The sequence below is a fragment of the Salvelinus fontinalis genome, chromosome 18, assembly GCF_029448725.1.
Source record: "Salvelinus fontinalis isolate EN_2023a chromosome 18, ASM2944872v1, whole genome shotgun sequence".
NCBI classification, from domain to species: Eukaryota; Metazoa; Chordata; class Actinopteri; order Salmoniformes; family Salmonidae; genus Salvelinus; species Salvelinus fontinalis.
Genome location: NC_074682.1, coordinates 30,198,647 through 30,221,176, shown reverse-complemented (window position 1 = coordinate 30,221,176; position 22,530 = coordinate 30,198,647). Strand labels below are relative to the sequence as shown.

Sequence of the window (22,530 nt, the reverse complement as noted above, 5' to 3'; positions counted from 1 at the left end):
GGCAGGCCTTCTCAGCCAATCAAATTTAGACTTCAGTTCCTACTTGCTCGGGGAACCAGTGAGAGCTCTGTATTTGTGGGCGGGACAAACACATGCCGCGATATTATCCAATCAACACCTCCATTTCAAACCTTGGGTCTGTGGAGACTATAGTTTGGTTGAATCAGAAGGGAGAGAACCCATGTGGGTCTAATGTTGATTTGCGTGGTCAAAATGTGTGCTAACTAGTGTAAAGATTTACTAACTCTGAAGCACTGTTGAAACAATCTAAAGAATATAATCATGTCGTCTTTCTTCATAAAGAAAAAAGGACCTCTAAAGGTTTTCAAAAAGAGCGAGAATTCAGCCGGTTCCAAACGAAAGGTAAGGAGGTAGTTAGCTAACGTTAGCTAGCTATCTACGTAACTATTACAATGATGGCTAAATTAACTTTCTTCTGATCTCTGATGCTTGTGTGTTGGTGGTTTAGAATGATGGAGACATGGGAAACAAACTCAAGAAGAAATTAAATGCAAAGCACAATGAAGAAATCTCCAGCGACTCTGAAACTGAAGGGTAGGCTTACTTAGTGTAGTTGACTGGCTTCACAGATAGCTATGTAAGTTGGCGAACAAACTGATTTTATTTTGAGCTGTATGAGTTGAAACAATATATTTATGTAGCCCTGCAGTGCACAGAAAAAGGAGGGCCAATGTCGAAGAAGAGTTTGATGAGACTCCACAGGAAAAGAAACTACGATTAGCCAAGCTCTACCTTGACCAATTGAGGGATGAGGGTAAGGGAGTAACGTTAGCTAGCTACTGTAACTACTAATTGAGCTGTGCTAAATTGTTTTCTTTAACTTTATATTTAAGTGCTTATTTGGAATCTGATGCTTCACTGTTCTGTCTTCATGTCTTATCAATAGAAGAAAAGAAAGCAGAGGAAGAGTCTTTTGAGACTGACCTGATAGCTGGAAGACTTCAAGAAGAAGTGGTAAGTGTACTAGCTACAATTTGCAATTGTGATTATAAACTGGGTGGTTAGAGCCCTGAATGCTGATTGGCTAACAGCCGTGGTATATCAGTCCGTATACCACGGGTATGACAACATTTATTTGTACTGCTCTAATTATGTTGGTAACCAGTTTATAATAGCAATAAGGCACCTTGGGGCTTTGTGGTATATTGGATATATACCACACCCGCTCATACCTTAATGCTTAATTATAGCCCTAATATATATCACAAGTCCTTTTTATGAATATGGTATTGCCCTCATAGTGAACAAGTTCTCTTTTCCTCAGCTTGAACAGAAAGGAAAGCTTCAACGGATGGTTGCAAAAGATGTGAGTATCTTTGTTGTGTGTCTCTCATATAAGCACTCTGTGCATGTACATCCAGTATCCAAACAGTATGAGTTTTCTATGGCCCATAGTGAACTGTGTAACATGAAGGCTGTGGTCATTTTGTAGGTTACATTGAAAAAGTGTTTTTGATTGGACCTACCCATTTCTGTTCGCTTCTGTTTTGTGCCTACTAAACACAACTGCTATGTTGTCATGGTTTTCAGCTCCTGCCACCAGACACGTCAGATATTCGTCTGTTGAGAGGCCACAAGCTGCCAGTCACCTGTCTGGTCATCTCTCCTGATGACAAGCACATCTTCTCTGCTGCCAAAGACTGCTCCATCATCAAATGTGAGTCAACATTTATATTTGTTTGTTTACTTTCTTCTCCAAAATAATCAAAGATACGTTTGATGTTGTACTGAAATAGACTGTGCAAAATCAGTCCCATGCTGCCTGAAATGCAAAAGTCAAAGTGAGCTTATGTATTCTCCCATTTTCTTCTGTAACTGCAGGGGATGTAGAGAATGGTAAGAGACTGCACACAATAGCTGGTGGGAGGAAAGGAACAGATGATCGCCATGTTGGACATACAGCCCATGTACTGTGTATTTCCATATCGTCGGACGGCAAGTACCTGGCAACGGGAGACATGAATAAGTTGATCATGATTTGGGAGGCAGCAACATGTAAACACCTGTACAAGTTCACAGGACATAGAGGCCCTGTGTCGGTAAGCTCTTCTTGCTTTAAAATGTGCTTTCTTTTAAATTCTTATTTTTGTTGCACCTTCTCTCAAACTGAGCCATCTATTCTCCACAGGGCCTGTCCTTCAGGAGGGGCACTCATGACCTGTACAGTGCCTCTCACGACCGCTCCATCAAGGTGTGGAACGTGGACGAAAACGCCTATGTGGAAACCCTGTGAGTAGCTGACTAGTAATATCTGTGTGTTTCTTCAGGTTGGCATGAGAATTGTGTTTGTGTTTTATTGACTGTGTGTCTCCCTAGATTTGGTCACCAGGATGTGATCACGGGGCTGGACAGTGGGAGTCGGGAGCGCTGTGTGACTGCAGGGGGGAGGGACCGCACTGTGAGGGTGTGGAAGATTGCCGAGGAGTCCCAGCTGGTGTTCCATGGCCATGAGTGAGTCTTCCTGGACTCCTTTCTCTCTTTTTCTCTGTATTAGTCAGTCTCACAATACTGTATAGTCTCTGTTGGTTCGAGAGTGTCTATTATCCTTGTGTGTTAACCTATTGGGATGCTCCTCTCACTCTCGCTCAGGGGCTCCATCGACTGTATCCAGCTCATTAACGAAGAACACATGATAACAGGTGCTGATGATGGGTAAGTGTGTGGCTTTATACTCCACTAGGTGTCGTCGTACTCCACATCTGTAGAGGTTCTGTAACCACTTCTCCCCAAACGGCACAGGATGGTCTATTACAAATGTTTTCAGTAGTCAAAAAAGATTTCTCTTCCTCACATCAGTTCCGTCTCCCTCTGGAGTGTGAACAAGAAGAAGCCCCTCAGCACGGTGAAGGCAGCCCACGGTCGGCATGGCGACTCGGGGCTGGAGCAGCCCTACTGGGTGGCAGCCGTGGCGGCTCTGCAGAACTCTGACACCGTAGCCTCAGGTAACAACTGCTGTGCGAGTCACCAGCTTTATAACACGCATCTATACACACACACAGCACTGTAGCTTCGACTGTGAGTCCTCTTCACCAGCTTTGCTATACACCGTCTCATCTATACACATCTGTACACACCCTGTGTGGGTTAGTAGTAATGATCAACCCCAAACTTCCACCTCTCCTTACTATAATGCGTACTGTAAACCTATAGTGTGATGCTCTACATTAGTGCTCAATCCGTGGTCCTATACACCCCCCTCCATATTTATTTGGACGGTGAAGCTAAATTTTGTAAGCTTGATGTAGTCATTGCCTGCTAGGAATATGGGAGCAAATACTGAACTTTCGACTACTTTGTCCAAATTCTTATGGAAAAACAACTTCTTCAAATGGGGGGGTGTGATGCATAAAGTGCTGTAATTTCTAAACAGATAAATGTGTTAAAATACTGTACTGTAACCTCATATAAAACATTTGATCTCAAATCCAAAATGCACCGATTTTAGCTTCACTGTACAAATAAATATGGGGGGAGTGTATTAGGCGTTGACGCTAATATTGACCTGCCCAATTGATGATGCTAGAATTGAATAACTGTTGTCACTTGACAGGTTCACACAACTCTAAGGTGCAGCTGTGGAAGTGTGGCCAGGGGTTCCGTCACCTGGAGCCTCTCTTCAGCATCCCTGTGGTAAGCAAGTCCCAGCTACACTGCTCCATACCTAATACATCCATAACTTGCGTTGCATTCAATCATTGTGTAGCATGACAATATGTGGTAAACACCATTGGATGTCATTTAGACATTACGCATTCAGCCTATTTGTATAGGCCTATGTGTATGACCAACTGACTAGTACAAGTGTTCTGCACTAAAACATCTGTCTTCTCACTAAAGTGTTTTCTGACTGTCTCCTCTCTCTTAGACTGGTTTTGTCAACAGTCTGAAGTTCTCTAGCTCTGGGAAGTTCCTAGTGGCAGGAGTAGGACAGGAGCACAGGTATATACCCAGCTACTTACCTGTCATACATAGAAACAGCCCAGAGCATACTTACTATCATTATACACTCATTGCTGACTGGTCAAAAGCCTCACTATATTGATCATGTGCTCTGGGCCTACCCTTTGAGTTAAGCCTGTTTTCAGTGTTCTGTATGAAAGTAGTTTCAATGAGGTCAGGTGCCCACAAGGTGGCACTTATTTCACTCCCAAATCCTACGACTCCCTCGACTGCTTGGGGCAGTGATGACAATACCTCCCGTGTTTTCTTATTACAAGATTAAATGGCTTCTTAGAATGCGTTCACGTGCTAGTTGAACATTTGGAAATGTCAGACTTGCTAACTCTGTTGTAGACAGAGGATCCCGCGTTTCCCACTCAGAATCAACCAATGGGTAGATCTACGCAAATAACTTGCATTCATTTTAACTCGGACACGTATTTATATACTGCATCATTTTACTCATAACTTTATTCATGAAATATCTGTTTTGTCAATGAGGTTTTTTTTGTTAATAAAGTCTTTGTTTTCAGGCTTGGTCGGTGGTGGAGACTGAAAGAAGCAAAGAACGGACTCTATATTATTCCTCTGAAAAGACAACAGCCAGAGCAGGAAGGGGTCCAGAATGGAGAAGAGAATGGGGTTTAGTTGATCTATGAATGCCTTAGCCTGTGTATGAACATTATTCAGATTTTGTCAATTAAATTCTTTACACAAATGCTCTTTGTTACCATCTATCAATTAACTGCAGTAAACAGTTTCTGTTAAGGGTGGAGCAACTTTTACAAATTTCACTTTAGGACTAGAACCGTTTTTGTGCTCTGCCTGCATCTCATCTCTGTGTGCAGATGGGCTCCGAGTTAAGCGTGCTAAAAGGAACGTAATTCCCTTTATGCACTTCGCTCTATGCGTATTTTGAACTTAAGCATGAGATGAGCGTGCAATTTGTTTTGGGTGGAGAGTGAATAAATGAAGGTGCTTCTACAGATATGCCATATTCTGACCGTGACTTAATTCCCTAATAATTTCACCACCTTTACGCATGAGGAAACCGTGAATAAGGTCTCGCGAGCCTGCCTGTTCCAAGTGGAAAAAGTATCCAAGAAAAATGTCCCCCCATAGAAATAACACCATTCTGCATGCGCTGTAATTTACAACTTGATAAGAGCTGGGTAAATGATTAAGGGAATTGTGAATATAAATTACTAATTTTAGATCTTTTACTTTTATAATCACTGGAGACCAGTGGTGGGGGAAAAAGTTGAGAAAGTATAGATACCTTAATAGAAAGTTAGTCAAGTGAAAATCAGCCAGTAAAATACTACTTCAGTAAAAGTATTTGGTTTTAAATATACTTAAGTATCAATAGTAAAAAAATAAAAAAAATATTTATCCTGGTAGGCCAGTTTAGAACAAGTTCTCATTTACAACTGCGACCTGGCCAAGATGAGGCAAGGCAGTATGACACAAACAACAACACAGTTACACATGGAATAAACAAACGTACAGTCAACACAATAGAAAAGTCTATATACAGTGTGTGCAAATGAGGTAAGATTAGAGAGGTAAGGCAATAAATAGGCCGTAGTGGCAAAGTAATTACAATTTAGCAATTAAACACTGGAGTGATAGATGTTCAAGTAGAGATACTGGGGTGCAAAGGAGCAAAAAAAAATATGGGGTTGAGGTAGTTGGCTGGGCTATTTACAGATGGGCTATGTACAGGTGCAAGGATCTGTAAGCTGCTCTGACAGTTGATGCTTAAAGTTAGTGGGGGAGATATGAGTCTCCAGCTTCAGTGATTTTTGCAATTCGTTCCAGTCATTTGGCAGCAGAGAACTGGAAGGAAAGGTGGCCAAAGCAGGATTTGGCTTTGGGGGTGACCAGTGAAATATACCTGCTGGAGCGTATGCTACAGGTGGGTGCTGCTATGGTGACCTAGCAAAGACTTGTAGATGGCCTGGAGCCAGTGGGTTTGGTGACGAATATGAAGCGAGGGCCAGCCAACGAGGGTATACAGGTCGCAGTGGTGGGTAGTATATGGGGCTTTGGTGACAAAACGGATGGCACTGTGATAGACTGCATCCAATTTGCTGAGTGTTGGAGGCTATTTTGTAAATGACATCGCCGAAGTCAAGGATTGGTAGGATAGTCAGTTTTATGAGGGTATGTTTGGCAGCATGAGTGAAGGATGCTTTGTTGTGAAATAGGATAACAATTCTAGATTTAATTTTGGATTGGAGATGCTTAATGTGAGTCTGGAAGGAGAGTTCACAGTCTAACAAGACACCTAGGTATTTGTAGTTGTCCACATATACTAAGTCAGAGCCGTCCAGAGTTATGATGCTGGGCGGGCGAGTGCGGGCAGCGATCGGTTGAAGAGCCTGCATTTAGTTTTACTTTTATTTAAGAGCAGTTGGAGGCCACGTAAGGAGAGTTGTATGGCATTGAAGCTCGTCTGGAGGTTAGTTAACACAGTGTCCAAAGAAGGGCCATATATATACAGAATGGTGTTGTCTGCGTAGAGGTGGATCAGAGAATCACCAGCAGCAAGAGCGACATCATTGATGTATACAGAGAAAAGAGTCGGCCCGAGAATTTAACCCTGTGGTTTAACCTCCTGCCGGAGGTCCGGACAACAGGCGCTCCGATTTGACACACTGAACTCTGTCTGAGAAGTAGTTGGTGAACCAGGCTAGGCAGTCATTTGAGAAACCAAGGCTGTTGAGTCTGCCGATAAGAATGTGGTGATTGACAGAGTCGAATGCCTTGGCCAGATCGATGAAGACGGTTGCACAGTATTGTCCGTTATCGATGGCGGTTATGATATCGTTTAGGACCTTGAGTGTGGCTGAGGTGCACCCATGACCAGCTCTGAAACCAGATTGCATAGTGTAGAGTGTCTCCCCCTTTGAAGAGGGGGATGACCACGGCAGCTTTCTAATCTTTGGGGATCTCAGACGATACGAAAGAGAGGTTGAACAGGCTAGTAATAGGGGTTGCAACAATTGCGACAGATAATTTTAGAAGGAGAGGGTCCAGATTGTCTAGCCCAGCTGATTTGTAGGGTCCAGATTTTGCAGCTCTTTCAGAACATCAGCTATCTGAATTTGGGTGAAGGAGAAATGGGGGAGGCTTGGGCAAGTCATTAATCCTTATTAAGCAAAACAGATGGCACCATTTTCTTGTTTTAAAAATGTACGGATAGTCAGGGGCACACCCCAGAGATTATTTACAAAAGATGCATTTGTGCTTAGTGAGTCCGCCATGCCAGAGGCAGTAGGGATGACCACATGTTCTTTTGATAAGTGTGTGAATTTGACTATTTTCCTGTCCCGCTAAGCATTGAAAATGTAACGAGTACTTTTGCTTGTCGGGGAAAATGTATGGAGTAAAAAGTACAATATTTTTGTTAGGAATGTAGTGAAGTAAAAGTTGTCAAATATAAATAGTAAAGTACAGATATCCCTAAAAACTACTTAAGAAGTACTTTAAAGTATTTTTCCTTAAGTACTTTACACCACTGCTGGAGACAAATGTAAAACCAGTCATATGGGAGAAAATTGAAGCATATCAACTTAACCACAGAAAAGTTTACGAAATGTTGTGCCATTGTGTAGCATTTACATTGTACGGCCTTAACTTGCAGGAATGGGCACTGTCAAATATCTTAATTATAGGCTACCCTGACTTTCTATGTCCTATTTCTATCATGTTAAATATTAGCCACTTTCAATATCGACCATAACCACATATTCAACTGCCAATTTACTGTTATTTCCGTTTAGTTAGTATAGCCTACATTATTATTACATTGTTTAGTTTACCTTCATTAGCTTTTTCTGTAAACACAGTCACATCTGTGTGATTGTTGCTGAGGATCGTTAGTAACAGTTGATAATATAAAGAAATGTAGGCGAATTAAATCGTTATGGAGTGGAGCGCAGAACAAACCATAACAGTTTGAAACTGACACATAGCTCAGTACTTGGTTGTCATCATACAGTGCCAGGGTTAGTGCAGGCAATAGACTAAGGTATGGCCTACTATTGTACACTATTCTCCCTAATATAATTCTACCATACCAGTCAAAAGTTTTTTTATACATTGTAGAATAATAGTGAAGACATCAAAATGATTAAATAACACATATGTAATCATGTGGTAACCAAAAAAGTATTAAACAAATCAATATATATCATATATTTTAGATTCTTCTAAGTAGCCACCCTTTGCCTTGATGACAGCGTTGCACATTTGTTTAACACTTTTTTGGTTACTACATGATTCCATATGTGTTTTTTCATAGTTTTGATGTCTTCACTATTAGTCTACAATGTAGAAAATAGGAAAAATAAGGAAAAAACCCTTGAATGAGTAGGTGTGTCAAAATGTTGGACTGGTACTGTAAGTACACGAATCTTCTGAATGTGGCAATTTTCAGAATGAATCAAACCACCTTTTTCTTACATGTGTAAAGGCTCTCCAAACCTGTTTTTTATGATTCATAAATACTTTCCTAAACATTGGTGCTGAAATGGAGACAAATAAGCATATATATTTAAAAGGCTTTCTTCCATTGATCGCTAATATTCTGAAACGTTCTCTCGATATTCTAGTCTGTCAAACTAAAACTAAAAAGTGCACTGTATTTAAAGGGATGTCTTAAGATAAATGTACCAAAAATGAATGACAACTCCACAAGTGCGAGGATTTTCAGTAGTTGAAAGAAATGTATTTAGAGCGCGCGAGGTAGCCACTCCTGCAGAGCGCGTTACGTGACTGAATGTGTGTAGGAGAGGCATACGTTCCTAAATCGGGATCGGCCCTTGACGCATGTCTAGCTGTCAGCTACACAGCTTGTGGCATGTTGATTGAGGAATCCCCTGAGATTTGGCTATTTGAAAATGAAATGCTTCTAACAGCTTTTGCATCAGTAAACTTCTGAAACTCCTAAAATGAAACCTAAGTTTACTTTGATAGATTGGCCTGATGCCATGTAGTCAGTAGCCACCACTCCGACCATAGGGCTTTAAAACAACACTAGATTTTTGATAGGCAATGCTAATAGGTGTTAATAATCAGTGTGATTGGAATGCTGAAACTGGAAGAGAACTTTTCCGTGCAACAATGTCTCTGGAAAACTTCCCACATTATTTCCAGGATTATCTGCTTCGATAACCGAGACACCAGACCAGCTCGGCGGCAGAGTGATGAGTTAGCTGCAATCAGGTCAGTGTGGGACAAGTGGATGGACCGCCTTCCCCTGTTTTACAACCCTGGGCCCAACGTTACTGTTGATGAGCAGCTTATGCTATTTAGGGGCTGCTGCCCCTTCAGGCAGTACACACTGTCTAAACCCGCAAAATATGGAATCAAGATCTGGGCTGCCTGTGATGCTGCTTCATCATATGCGTGGAACTTGCAAGTGTATACGGGGAAGCCAGATGGAGGAGCCCCTGAGAAGAACCAAGAGATGCGGGTTGTCCTGGACGTCACACACGGACTCGCACGCAATAACATTTTTACTTCGCACAACCTGGGACAGGAGCTCCTCAACAGGAAGCTGACGATGGTAGGAATAGTATGAAAAATTAAGCCAGAGCTCCCACCTTAGCTGTAGAATACACAGAACAATGTGGTACACATGAGTACACTGCATAAGAATGGGAGAATAGGTGGGCAGGGACATCAAAAAACTGAAATCATAATGGATTACAATGCCACAACAGGGGTGGACAATTTAGACAAGCTGGTGACTGGCTACAGCTGAAAAAGAAGAACCCTACACTGGCCCACTTGTGATATTCTTCAACATTTTGGACATTTTGGCGTACAATGCGTTTGTCATCTGGGTGGCGTTGAACACAGATTTGAACAGAGGGAAGGTCCAGAGAAGATGGCTCAGGAGCTGGGCAAGGCATTGGTAAGACCTCAAATCCAGAGGAGGCAACATATCCCAAGAAGATTCAGGAGGAGGTTGCCAGCCCCATCCACCTGACCCACAGAACCAACAACTCCAATACCTGAAGTGTGAGTGTTGTTGTTGCATGTGTGTGTGTGTGTCTGACTCTCCTACCTTGGCCTGCTGTAACTATATATATGAGTGAGTGAGTGAGTGAGATGTTAGTAAAATTCCTGAACTAAGTGTTTTCATCATTCTAGATTGCAACCGGTAGCAACAAGAAGAAGCGCTGGGATGTGTGTGGACCCAAGAAGGACAGAAAGACACAGTACACATGCATCAAGTGCAAGAAATACATTTGCAACACACCCACACACACACACACACACACACACACACACACACACACACACACACACACACACACACACACACACACACACACACACACACACACACACACACACACACACACACACACACACACACACACACACACACACAGTAAACTCTGTCCCTCATGTGGTGTGTAGACCAGCCTTCATTTGTGTTCAATGGGGCTCATTTATCATTTCCATAAAATACTGTATGTAAAATATGTCCTTCAGTTCAAAGCAATAAACATCAATAGGGATGAAAGCCTTGTTTAATTTATATTTGTTCAAGATTAACATGATTTATTCCACCCGTGTCTTGATTATAATTGATTATTGTTTCAAAAATCCCATTTTATAAAAAAAAATACAAATAGTGAATTTATTGATAAATGTAATCTAGCAGAGGTAAATGGCAAATATTAACCATGTATGCTGTCTTTATTGCTTATAATTTGATATGTCGACTAAGTATTAAGTATTTTTACAGAAATCCATCAGACCCGCGAACATTGGGTGAATAACAAAAAGATGAACACCACACGGGTTAAGGAAAGGACAATAAATTTGAGGTGATTAAGACAAGCTAGCTGCTCTTCTACAGTTCATTGATGCGGTCTCAGAAACCACTGTGAGAGAGAATATGTAGGCATGTAGATGTTACATCCAATAGTCATTTCAAACAGATTGGGTGCAATGTTTCTCTAGGTGCCTGGGCTGGGATGATGTTCACTGGTGTCTGAGACGGTTAGCTAATAACACTGATTTAGTCCATTGCTAGTTGTAATTTAAGCAGTACCAAAGGAGTAAGGACCCGAGCCTGCCAGTCCCTGGCAAAAATGAGGTTGAGAAACACTAGTGTAGACTGCTTCTTCCCGGAACACTTGATGTATGTACAAATACCCATCGGCAATGATTGCTTTAATACATCCTGTCGAGCTACCACCAAAACTGCCTCGAGACTTCTGTGAACAAAATACACAATAGCATTTTATGTTTTAATCATTAAAAAATAACACAATTTATTTACATAAATTACAAGAAAGCACAAACTGGTTCACCAAAGTCTACATTAAAACATTGTCCTTTATACTGATAGTAGGCTAGTTTTTAATCATCACTTTCACTATGGTTCATCTCATATTCAAATGTAGTTTAAAAACAAGGGGCCAAATGAATTCAATAAGTGTTATGTATTAATAATATTCTAGTCAAAGAGAAAAATAATATTTTGATATCGCATTCACAGCACTGTAAGGACAAGATAAGAACAACCTTTTGTTATGACACCATGATCGCTTCACATGAACCACCTCATTCATAAGACTGATTCTCTGTACTGACAGCAAGGCATACAGCAGTGCATTCAACGACGAGTCTATCTTGAAACCAAGTAAAATCAATCACATACTGTTAAATCTATGCAAAATGCTTTACAGTCCTACATTACGTCACACTCCTAAGTATTGTCACATAATTTAGCTTTCACAGTTAAGTGCATCCTGGCCTCCCTCTGTCCGAATAGACAGACTCTACTGGTCTCTACTGGAAATGGGACTTAGATATGACAGCAGCCTTGTTGTATGAGAGGGGATGAATTTGGATGGAATTGTGATTTGTGTTGTTCTCAGGACAGAGGAATGATACAAGCAGCTTAACCTTCTTCACAAAGAGGACGTAGTGGAGTCCACCACCTCACGACCGTTACAGACTGTTGTTACCGCTGTTGGCACACTGGTAGAGGCTGATGCTGGAAAAGAACGAGAATACAGGATAACATATTTTCAATAAAATACCAAATTAACAGACTAGTTATAAAGTGTAGGTATGACTTTGATTTTCACATTGATTAAAGAAAAAAAATATCTGTTTTTGAGAGAATTTTGTGGTGTTCTACTTTTCCATAGGCCTATAGTATGGCAAACACAACAGACTCGTCACACACTGTTTACAACAGGTATAAACGATGCAGCAAAATGCTTACTTGCAAGCTCCCTCAACAGTGCAGTACAAATATTAATATAATCTGAATATAATGAAATCATAAATATCAGTAGATGTGCAGTATGTTTCAGTTGATGGCTCACCAAAAATGACTGAAACATTTAGCTGATTGTACGATTTATATGTGATGACAAAAATAAATGTTAATGGTTGTTTACAAAAAGATAAAAACCCATTTACCAGTGATAGAGACGTTACCTTTCCAGTAGCTAGAGCTGGGGGCAGACGCCGATGCAGATTTGACCGTGGCCCCAAAATGGTTGGCAGCCACTCTCAGCGTTGTCACGTTCTTCTGGGGCTGGAATAGGATGATGTGGACCTTAGGAGCAAAGAGACAGCCCAGCACCACCGACCCACTCAGACTGACAGAGATGCACATGGTGGTTGTCTGAACCTGTACGGGGTAGAGGGAGAGAGAGGAGGTTGGGTTAGAGTGAACGGGACTCACTGGACATTTTGAGGCAGCCCAGCCAGCACCACAGAGCCACTCGGACTGATAGGACTAGTAATAGATTAAATCAATAGCCTTGAGTTTAAGAGAGAAGCGAGAGAAAGGGAAGGAGAAAGCAGGAGAGAGCGAGGAAAACTAGAAAATGCATGTTTTTTCCTACTAACTTTGCTGATAAATATTTTGTTGAGAGAAAATATACTTGATACGATTGTGATGTGTTGTTGTCTCACCTAGTTATCTTAAGATGAATTCACTAATTTCAAGTTAGTCTGGATAAGAGCGTCTGCTAAATTACTAAAATGTCATGTAAATATTGCTGGAAGCACTGGCTGAAATAATGAATGTCCATCTGGGAGACTCCAGGTTCATCACAATTGAATGAACAAGGCAGCTTGTTTTTCATGTGAGAATATATCTGCAATGTTTTATCCAAACCATATTTAAAATGCAGGAAGCCCAGCCCAACTGCTGGTATTTTTAATGGCACACAAACAGAGATCAAAGCATCAAGGTTTCTATTGCAGAGCCAAAATTGTGTCTACCAAAGCTCCAACATGAACACTAATCATCTATATTCAATATGGACACATTATTATACTGTTCATTTGTTCAGTCTGTCACTCCTTTCACACCCCTTTCTCAAATGTTTCTCTTTCAAATCAGGTATTGCTAGTGTTGACATTTATTTTTCTCAAAGTTTTTTTGCTAGTAGATGGATAAAGCACCGTTGAGATGATAAGGAGATGTCCTAGGGAAGCTCATAATGCATGGCCAATATGATTCTACCCCTTACTCTCTCCCTCCTCTGTCTGTACACCCAGAGCCCAGTGGCACACCAACAGAAACCGGACAGGCATTAGACTAGACTAGATTCAGCTTTGGGTCACAGTTATAATACACCCTGGACTAAACTGTTCTGTCCGTTTTATACACATTGTCTCTCTTTATCTTGCTTACATGGCAACAAAGGCTTCATAGGCCTGACGCAAGGTGGTGAAAGCCCTATGTGGGCCTTGAAGCTATTCTTCATACTCAAACGCATGTGGACACCCCTTCAAATGAGTGGATTCGGCTATTTCATCCACACCCGTTTCTGACAGGTGTATAAAATCGAGCACACAGCCATGCAATCTCCTTAAACAAACAATGGCAGTAGAATGGCCCGCACGGAAGATCTCAGTGACTTTCAAAGTGGCACCATCATAGGACGCCAGCTTTCCAACAAGTCTGTTAAATTTCTGCCCTACTAGAGCTGCCCCAGTTAACTGTAAGTGCTGTTATTGTGAAGTGGAAACATCTAGGAGCAACAACGGCTCAGCTGTGAAGTGGTAGGCCACACAAGCTCACAGAACAGAACTGCTCAGTGCTGAAGCGCGTAGCACGTAAAAATTGTCTGTCCTCGGTTGCAACAGTCATTGCAGAGTTCCAAACTGCCTTTGGAAGCAACGTCAGCACAAGAACTGTTCGGTGGGAGCTTCATGAAATGGGTTTCCATGGCCGAGCAGCTGCACACAAGCCTAAGATCACCATACACAATGCCAAGCATCAGCTGGAGTGGTGTAAAGCTCGCCGCCATTGGACTCTTTTGTGATAGAGTGAATCACACTTCACCATCTGGCAGTCCGACAGACGAATCTGAGTTTGGCGGATGCCAGAAGAACGCTATCTGCCCGAATGCCTAGTGACAACTGTAAAGTTTGTGGGAGAAGGAATAATGGTTTGGGGCTGTTTTGCATGGTTTGGGCTAGGCCACTTAGTTCCAGTGAAGGGAAATCTTAATGGTACAGCACACAATGACATTCTAGACAATCTGTGCTTCCATCTTTGTGGCAACAGTTTGGGGAAGGCCCTTTCCTGTTTCAGCATGACAATGCCCCCATGCACAAAGCGAGGTCCATACAGAAATGGTTTGTCGTGATCTGTGTGGAAGCACTTGACTGGCCTGCACAGAGCCCTGACCTCAACCCCATCGAACACCTTTGGGATGAATTGGAATGCTGACTGCGAGCCAGGCCTAATCATCCAACATCAGTGCCCGACCTCACTAATGCTGTTGTGGCTGAATGGAAGCAAGTCCCCGCAGCAATGTTCCAACATCTAGTGGAAAGCCTTCCCAGAAGAGTGGAGGCTGTTATAGCAGTAAATGGGGGACCAACTACACATTAATGCCCATGATTTTGGAATGAGATGCTCAACAAGCAGGTGTGCACATACTTTTGGCCATGTAGTGTATATTTGTATACAGATATATACAGTACAGTAAATCATCTATCCTGTTAGGCTATGATGTGGTGTCATATAGGGCTCATCATCTGGGTGCTTATTTGTTTAACAGTAAAAAAAAATGGGGTTGCTAAGCCTGTCTGTTGATGACTATCAATAATCTTAGACGATCTAAGCATTAGGCCCTGAGAAGCCCAGCTCCCATCCCTCCATCCCTCTATTCCCTCCTTCGAACTGATCTAAACTGAGAACAGGAAACTAAGCTGCGGCAGTATTAGATTAGTCTTCCTATCTAAATGCCATTTTAGTAGAGGGATGCTGAGAACAAGAGTCTTCTTATCAAAGACAGTGCAGTTTGAAGATGAAACTGCTTCACCAATAGAAATCTCAGATCACGCTTGTTGGCGATGATGAGATGGCGACATTGGCAAGATTAGCTCGTGCGTAGAAACAAGTCATCGGTCTAACAGTCGTCTCACGCCGAACTGTGCATGTGCAGGCCTTCAAATCAAAGGTCAATCGATTTATAAAGATGTTTTGGCCAAAAATGAAAATGTGTCAGTTTGTCACTTTCACATGGTTGGAGTAATATGTTCAACTACTTAATTAAGACATTGGCTCGAAACTAGGTTGTGCCTTTAGATTTCCAGAACATTAACAACTAAGGAATCATTTTCACTTCTCTCTGACTTCTCAAACTGGTCTGTTTGGTCTTTTTCACAAGCTTTCCCGGAAGTCTCGCGAACTTGCGCCTCTGGTTTAAGAAACTCTGTGTTCCAACTAAATGCCCAATTACAGTGCCTTGCAAAAGTATTCATCCCCCTCGGCGTATTTCCTATTTTGTTGCATCACAACCTGTAACTTAAATTGATTTTTATTTGGATATCATGTAATAGACATACACAAAATAGTCAAAATTGGTGAAGTGAAATGAAAAACATAACTTGTTTCATAAAATTCAACAAATAAATAAATAAATAAAAAGTGGTGCGTGCATAAGTATTCACCCCCTTCGCTATGAATCCCCAAAATAAGATCTGGTGCAACCAATTACCTTCAGAAGTCACATAATTGGTTAAATAAAGTCCACCTGTGTGTAATCTAAGTGTCACATGATCTGTCACATGATCTCAGTATATATACACTTGTTCTGAAAGGCCCCAGAGTCTGCAACACCACTAAGCAAGGGGCACAACCAAGCAAGCGGCACCATGAAGACCAAGGAGCTCTCCAAACAGGTCAGGGACAAAGTTGTGGAGAAGTACAGATCAGGGTTGAGTTATAAAGAAAATATCCGAAACTTTGAACATCCCACGGAGCACGATTAAATCCATTATTTAAAAATGGAAAGAATATGGCACCACAACAAACCTGCCAAGAGAGGGCCGCCCACCAAAACTCAAGGACCAGGCAAGGATCAGAGAGGCAACAAAGAGACCAAAGATAACCCTGAAGGAGCTGCAAAGCTCCACAGCGGAGATTGGAGCATCTGTCCATAGGACCACTTTAAGCCATACACTCCATAGAGCTGGGCTTTACGGAAGAGTGGCCAGAAAAAAGCCATTGCTTAAAGAAAAATTAAGCAAACATGTGGGAGACTCCCCAAAGCTTGTGGGAGACTCCCCAAACATATGGAAGAAGGTACTCTGGTCAGATGAGACTAAAATTTAGCTTTTTGGCCATCAAAATACCAAGGTGGCTTAGCAGTTCAGACGTATTTTTCCGTGTTGTCGTGTCGTGTCCTGTATATATATATATTTACACCTTTTCTTCACATATCTTTTATTTATTTTATTATCCAAGAACTCAACTACAAAAGCTTTCCTGCAAAAGCTTTCCTGCAACCCGCTTCACCAATTACAATAAGTACTATTTACCTCAATCTGAAAATCCATCGTGGAAGATAGCCAGGGGCTAATTCAGAAGCTAGCCTGAAAGCTAATCCAGAAGCTACTCCGATAGCTAGCCAGAAGCTAATCTGTAGCTGCCCCGAAATTAGCCGGTTTGCTGGCTAGCGTTGGTGTTTCAGCTGCCCACGTTTTGCGGTCATCAGCTATTCCTCTAGCTCGATAATCTACCGGCACTTTTGTGCAACGCGACTCGGACCGGAGCATTCCGGGACTTTTTTTCTCTCAGTTTCCCCGGATTCCAACCGCAGCCTCTGGACACTTGCACCTTGATTTCGCAGCTAGCTAGCTGCATACCGTGTGACTATTGGCTTACGTCGACCCCGGAGCTAACTCAAATCATGCTGGAGCTAGCCAGCTGAGGAGTTCCATCACCATCCGGACCCGCTTCTTTGTTGCTGCTGCAGATACGGAACCCCACCGGGCCTTCACGACTGACTGCCGACGTTATCTGCCCGAGGGATTTATCCAACCGGCACCTCCGTCCCGGCGTTACCTGAACGCTCATCTGAGGCCCGCTAATCGTTAGCTGTCTTATCGGCTGCTATCTGAACAAAACCCCACTACACGGAACCTACCGACGGAAACGCACGAGGTATCTACAAACAGACCTCCATCCTATGCTGCTACCGATAGCCATATACCCGGCCAGCTGTCTGGATCGCCACGACCCCAACCAACCTCTACTCACTGGACCCTTATTTATCACTCGATTAAGCTTGCCTCTCCTTAATGTAAATATGCCTTGTCCATTGCTGTTCTGGTTAGTGTTTATTGGCTTATTTCACTGTAGAGATTCTAGCCCTGCTCTCTATACCATATCCAACCCTGCAGTTCCACCACCCACATATGCGATGACATCACCTGGTTTCAATGATGTTTCTAGAGACAAGATCTCTCTCATCATCACTCAATACCTAGGTTTACCTCCACTGTATTCACATCCTACCATACCTTTGTCTGTACATTATTCCTTTAAACTATTTTATCGCCCCCAGAAACTTCCTTTTACTCTCTGCTCTGGTAGCTCTAGGCGACCAATTCTCATAGCTTTTAGCCGTACCATTATCCTACTTCTCCTCTGTTCCTCTGGTGATGTAGAGGTGAATCCAGGCCCTGCAGTACCTGGCTCCACTCCTATTCCCCAGGCGCTCTCTTTTGATGACTTCTGTAACCGTAATAGCCTTGGCTTCATGCATGTTAACATTAGGAGCCTCCTCCCTAAGTTTGTTTTGTTCACTGCTTTAGCACACTCTACCAACCCGGATGTTTTAGCCGTGTCTGAATCCTGGCTTAGAAAGACCACCAAAAATTCAGACATTTTTATCCCCAATTACAATATTTTCAGACAAGATAGAACGGCCAAAGGGGGCGGTGTTGCAATCTACTGCAAAGACTGCCTGCAGAGTTCTGTTATACTATCCAGGTCTGTTCCCAAACAATTTGAAATTCTACTTTTAAAAATCCACCTCTCTAAAAACAAGTCTCTCACCGTTGCCGCCTGCTATAGACCACCCTCTGCCCCCAGCTGTGCTCTGGACACTATATGTGAACTGATTGCCCCCCATCTATCTTCAGAGCTCGTGCTGCTAGGCGACCTAAATTTGAACATGCTCAACACCCCAGCCACCCTACAATCTAAGCTTGATGCCCTCAATCTCACACAAATTATTAATGAACCTACCAGGTACCACCCCAATTCCGTAAACACGGGTACCCTCATAGATATCATCCTAACAAACTTGCCCTCCAAATACACCTCTGCTGTTTTTAACCAAGATCTCAGCGATCACTGCCTCATTGCCTGCATCCGTAATGGGTCAGCGGTCAAACGACCTCCACTCATCACTGTCAAACGCTCCCTGAAACACTTCAGCGAGCAGGCCTTCCTAATTGACCTGGCCGGGGTATCCTGGAAGGATATTGATCTCATCCCGTCAGTAGAGGATGCCTGGTCATTTTTTAAAAATGCCTTCCTCACCATCTTGAATAAGCATGCCCCATTCAAGAAATTTAGAACCAGGAACAGATATAGCCCTTGGTTCTCTCCTGACCTGACTGCCCTTAACCAACAGAAAAACATCCTATGGCGTTCTGCATTAGCATCGAACAGCCCCCGTGATATGCAACTTTTCAGGGAAGCCAGAAACCAATATACACAGGCAGTTAGAACAGCCAAGGCTAGCTTTTTCAAGCAGAAATTTGCTTCCTGCAACACAAATTCAAAAAAGTTCTGGGACACCGTAAAGTCCATGGAGAATAAGAACACCTCCTCCCAGCTTCCAACCGCCCTGAAGATAGGAAACACTGTCACCACCGACAAATCCACTATAATTGAGAATTTCAATAAGCATTTTTCTACGGCTGGCCATGCTTTCCACCTGGCTACCCCTACCCGGGACAACAGCACTGCCCTCCCCTCTGCTACTCGCCCAAGCCTTCCCCATTTCTCTTTCTCCCAAATACAGTCAGCTGATGTTCTTAATGAGCTGCAAAATCTGGACCCTTACAAATCAGCCGGGCTAGATAATCTGGACCCTTTCTTTCTAAAACTATCTGCTGAAATTGTTGCCACCCCTATTACTAGCCTCTTCAACCTCTCTTTCGTGTCGTCTGAGATCCCCAAAGATTGGAAAGCAGCTGCGTTTATCCCCCTCTTCAAAGGGGGGGACACCCTTGACCCTAACTGCTACAGACCTATATCTATCCTACCCTGCCTTTCTAAGGTCTTCGAAAGCCAAGTCAACAAACAGATTACCGACCATTTCGAATCACACCACACCTTCTCCGCTATGCAATCTGGTTTCAGAGCTGGTCATGGGTGCACCTCAGCCACGCTCAAGGTCATAAACGATATCGTAACCGCCATCGATAGGAAACAATACTGTGCAGCCGTATTCATTGACCTGGCCAAGGCTTTTGACTCTGTCAATCACCACATCCTCATTGGCAGACTCGACAGCCTTGGTTTCTCTAATGATTGCCTCGCCTGGTTCACCAACTACTTCTCTGATAGAGTTCAGTGTGTCAAATCGGAGGGTCTGTTGTCCGGGCCTCTGGCAGTCTCTATGGGGGTGCCACAGGGTTCAATTCTTGGACCGACTCTCTTCTCTGTTTACATCAATGATGTCGCTCTTGCTGCTGGTGATTCTCTGATCCACCTCTACGCAGACGACACTATTCTGTATACTTCTGGCCCTTCTTTTGACACTGTGTTAACAACCCTCCAGGCGAGCTTCAATGCCATACAACTCTCCTTCCGTGGCCTCCAACTGCTCTTAAATACAAGTAAAACCAAATGCATGCTCTTCAAATTCTTGAGGGAAACCTGTTTCAATCTTCCAGATATTTGAGACTGGGATGGATGTTCACCTTCCAGCAGGACAATGACCCTAAGCATACTGCTAAAGCAACACTCAAGTGGTTTAAGGGGAAACATTTAAATGTCTTGGAATGGCCTAGTCAAAGCCCAGACCTAAATCCAATTGAGAATCTGTGGTATGACTTAAAGATTGCTGTACACCAGCGGAACCAATCCAACTTGAAGGAGCTGGAGCAGTTTTGCCTTGAAGAATGGGCAAAAATCCCAGTGGCTAGATGTGCCAAGCTTATAGAGACATACCCCAAGAGACTTGCAGCTGTAATTGCTGCAAGAGGTGGCTCTGCAAAGTATTGATTTTTTGGGGTGTGGGGGGGGGGGGGGGGGGGGGGGGGGGGTGAATAGTTATGCATGCTCAAGTTTACAGTTTTTTTGTCTTATTTCTTGTTTGTCTCACAATAAAAAATATTTTGCATCTTCAAAGTTGTGGGTGTGTTGTGTAAATCAAATGATACAAACCCCCCAAAAATCTATTTTAATTCTAGGTTGCAAGGAAACAAACTAGGAAAAATGCCAAGGGGGTTGATTATTTTCACAAGCTACTGCAGAAGAGGGACGCTGGGAACAAGTCTTCCTTTCTAAATGCCTTATTAGAAAAGGGACATTGGGAACAAGAGTCTTCCTATCAAAATGCCCTGGTTGAATCTTCTGCACATTTCACTGTCGACATTAGATGAGAGAAAAACACAATTACTTTTCAAATCGTAATATAAGGTATAGCATTTGCAATACTGCTGTTTTAGATTAGATACAGAAAATAATTTGGAGATTGTCTTTGTCTTCTCAGTAACAGTCGATGTGACTATACTATATGTGCCTATTAAGACTGGGGTTTAACGCCCACATAATCAAGACCGGGTATCTCTTTCTCCAGTGTCTTTGTTCTTGTCTTTAAAGCATCTCTACGACACATGAAAAGAAATACAGTCCTTTGAGGAGACACAGAGTAAGGTGATGATCAAAAGGAATGTATGTATGTCACCTAGATCCTTTGGTACGCTATGACACATTCAAGGACTTATAGATTTAAAAAAATAATGATCTGGGAGAAAAGACACCCACTGTCATTCATATCGTACTGACCCTAGTGTTGATAAGCACAATTAACTAATTCTAGTCCCTCATTTCATTACAATATATTGGAGTTGGGGTTGCATAAATTATGGTAAAGTTACTAAAATTCCCAAGTTGTCCAAAATCCTGGTTAGAAGATTCTTGAACTCTGGAGGTAATAAGCAGGAAATCCGAAAACCTCCAACCAGGATTTCTGGAAAACCTGGACCTTTTGGAAAAGTTACCAGCATTTTTACAACCCTAATTCGAGTCTATTATTCTCACTCACCCTGTAGTCGCTGGCCGTTACGTAGAAGATGGGCTGGAAGGCCAGCCAGATGATACAGGTGGTGTACATGGTGAACCCAATGAACTTGGCCTCGTTGAAGTTCTCGGGGCACTTCCTGGTCTTGAAGGCGTAGACCGTACAGAGGACGATGAGGATGCAGTTGTAGGCCAGAGCAGCCAGCATGCTGGAGTCCTTGCTGTTGCACTTCAGGGTGACTATATCCCTCCTCTCGGGGCTCACCTCCATATAATTAAATAGAATAGAACAGTATTAGATATATTGAGTAGTGAAAAGTATATTAATATAGAGAAGTATTATATCTCTATGCTCTTGTGACAGGCATCACTGTCATTGTGCTTGCTTAACAGTATAGCTTCCGTCCCTGTCCCTCACTGGGATCCTCTGCCTTGCAAACACACATGACCGCCCGCTTGACAACACCTTATTACTCTATAGAAAAGCAAATGATTTGACAGCATGAGTGGAAACATTTCAGGCTGGGGGTTAGGAATCCAACTTTGTTATACCCACCTCCTTCCTGACGCCAGGCCTCTCCACCAGGAGCCAGACCAAGGCCACCAGGAGCTGACAGGAGATCAGCCCGCCACAGATAGCCACCTGGGAGGCCGGGCTGATGAACCGTGGCCGTGTGGCCCCGTCCTTCACCCCGCTGAAGATCCGCGCAATGCGGTTGGTCTTGGTGAGAAGCGCCGAGTAGCACACGGCGAAGGAGGTGCCCAGGCCGAGTCGACGTAGGGTACACACGGCCGTGGAGGGCTTGGCGATGTAGATGAAGGTCATGCTGTAGCACATCAGGACCCCCAGCAGGAGGATGTAGGACAGCTCCCGCCCACTGGCTTTGACCACTGGGGTGTCGTTGTGCTTGAAGAACAGGCCCACCACGGAGAGGGTACACAACATGCCCAGGCAGGAGATGGTGACCGGCCCAATAGCCCAGGCATCCTAAATCAAATCAAGGTTAATT

General features: G+C 43.0%; 2 protein-coding genes across 6 annotated transcripts in view; one reads left to right on the top strand and one right to left on the bottom strand.

The window, feature by feature from the left end:
• The first annotated feature begins 141 nt into the window (after nt 1–141).
• On the top strand, nt 142–4,679 carry LOC129815265 (U3 small nucleolar RNA-interacting protein 2-like). Its single transcript, XM_055868908.1, has 14 exons — nt 142–363; nt 470–555; nt 663–775; nt 908–975; nt 1,286–1,327; nt 1,552–1,678; nt 1,843–2,060; nt 2,150–2,250; nt 2,338–2,472; nt 2,611–2,673; nt 2,818–2,963; nt 3,572–3,651; nt 3,887–3,960; nt 4,494–4,679. Exons 1-14 carry the CDS (start codon nt 283–285, stop codon nt 4,606–4,608), a joined length of 1,449 nt encoding a protein of 482 aa, XP_055724883.1. The 5' UTR covers nt 142–282; the 3' UTR covers nt 4,609–4,679.
• Nucleotides 4,680–11,228: 6,549 nt separating this feature from the next.
• LOC129815264 (metabotropic glutamate receptor 2-like) overlaps nt 11,229–22,530 on the bottom strand; it is a 79,748-nt gene continuing 68,446 nt past the window's right edge. For 4 of the 5 annotated variants that reach the window (XM_055868902.1, XM_055868903.1, XM_055868904.1 and 1 more), the window contains 4 exons: nt 22,077–22,508; nt 21,546–21,785; nt 12,424–12,637; nt 11,229–11,989 (listed from right to left, as the gene is read on the bottom strand). In XM_055868902.1, coding sequence (XP_055724877.1) covers nt 11,904–11,989; nt 12,424–12,637; nt 21,546–21,785; nt 22,077–22,508 — 972 coding nt within the window. In that variant the 3' untranslated portion in view covers nt 11,229–11,903. The remainder of the gene's footprint in view (nt 11,990–12,423; nt 12,638–21,545; nt 21,786–22,076; nt 22,509–22,530) is intronic. The other variant, XM_055868905.1, reaches the window with a different exon arrangement.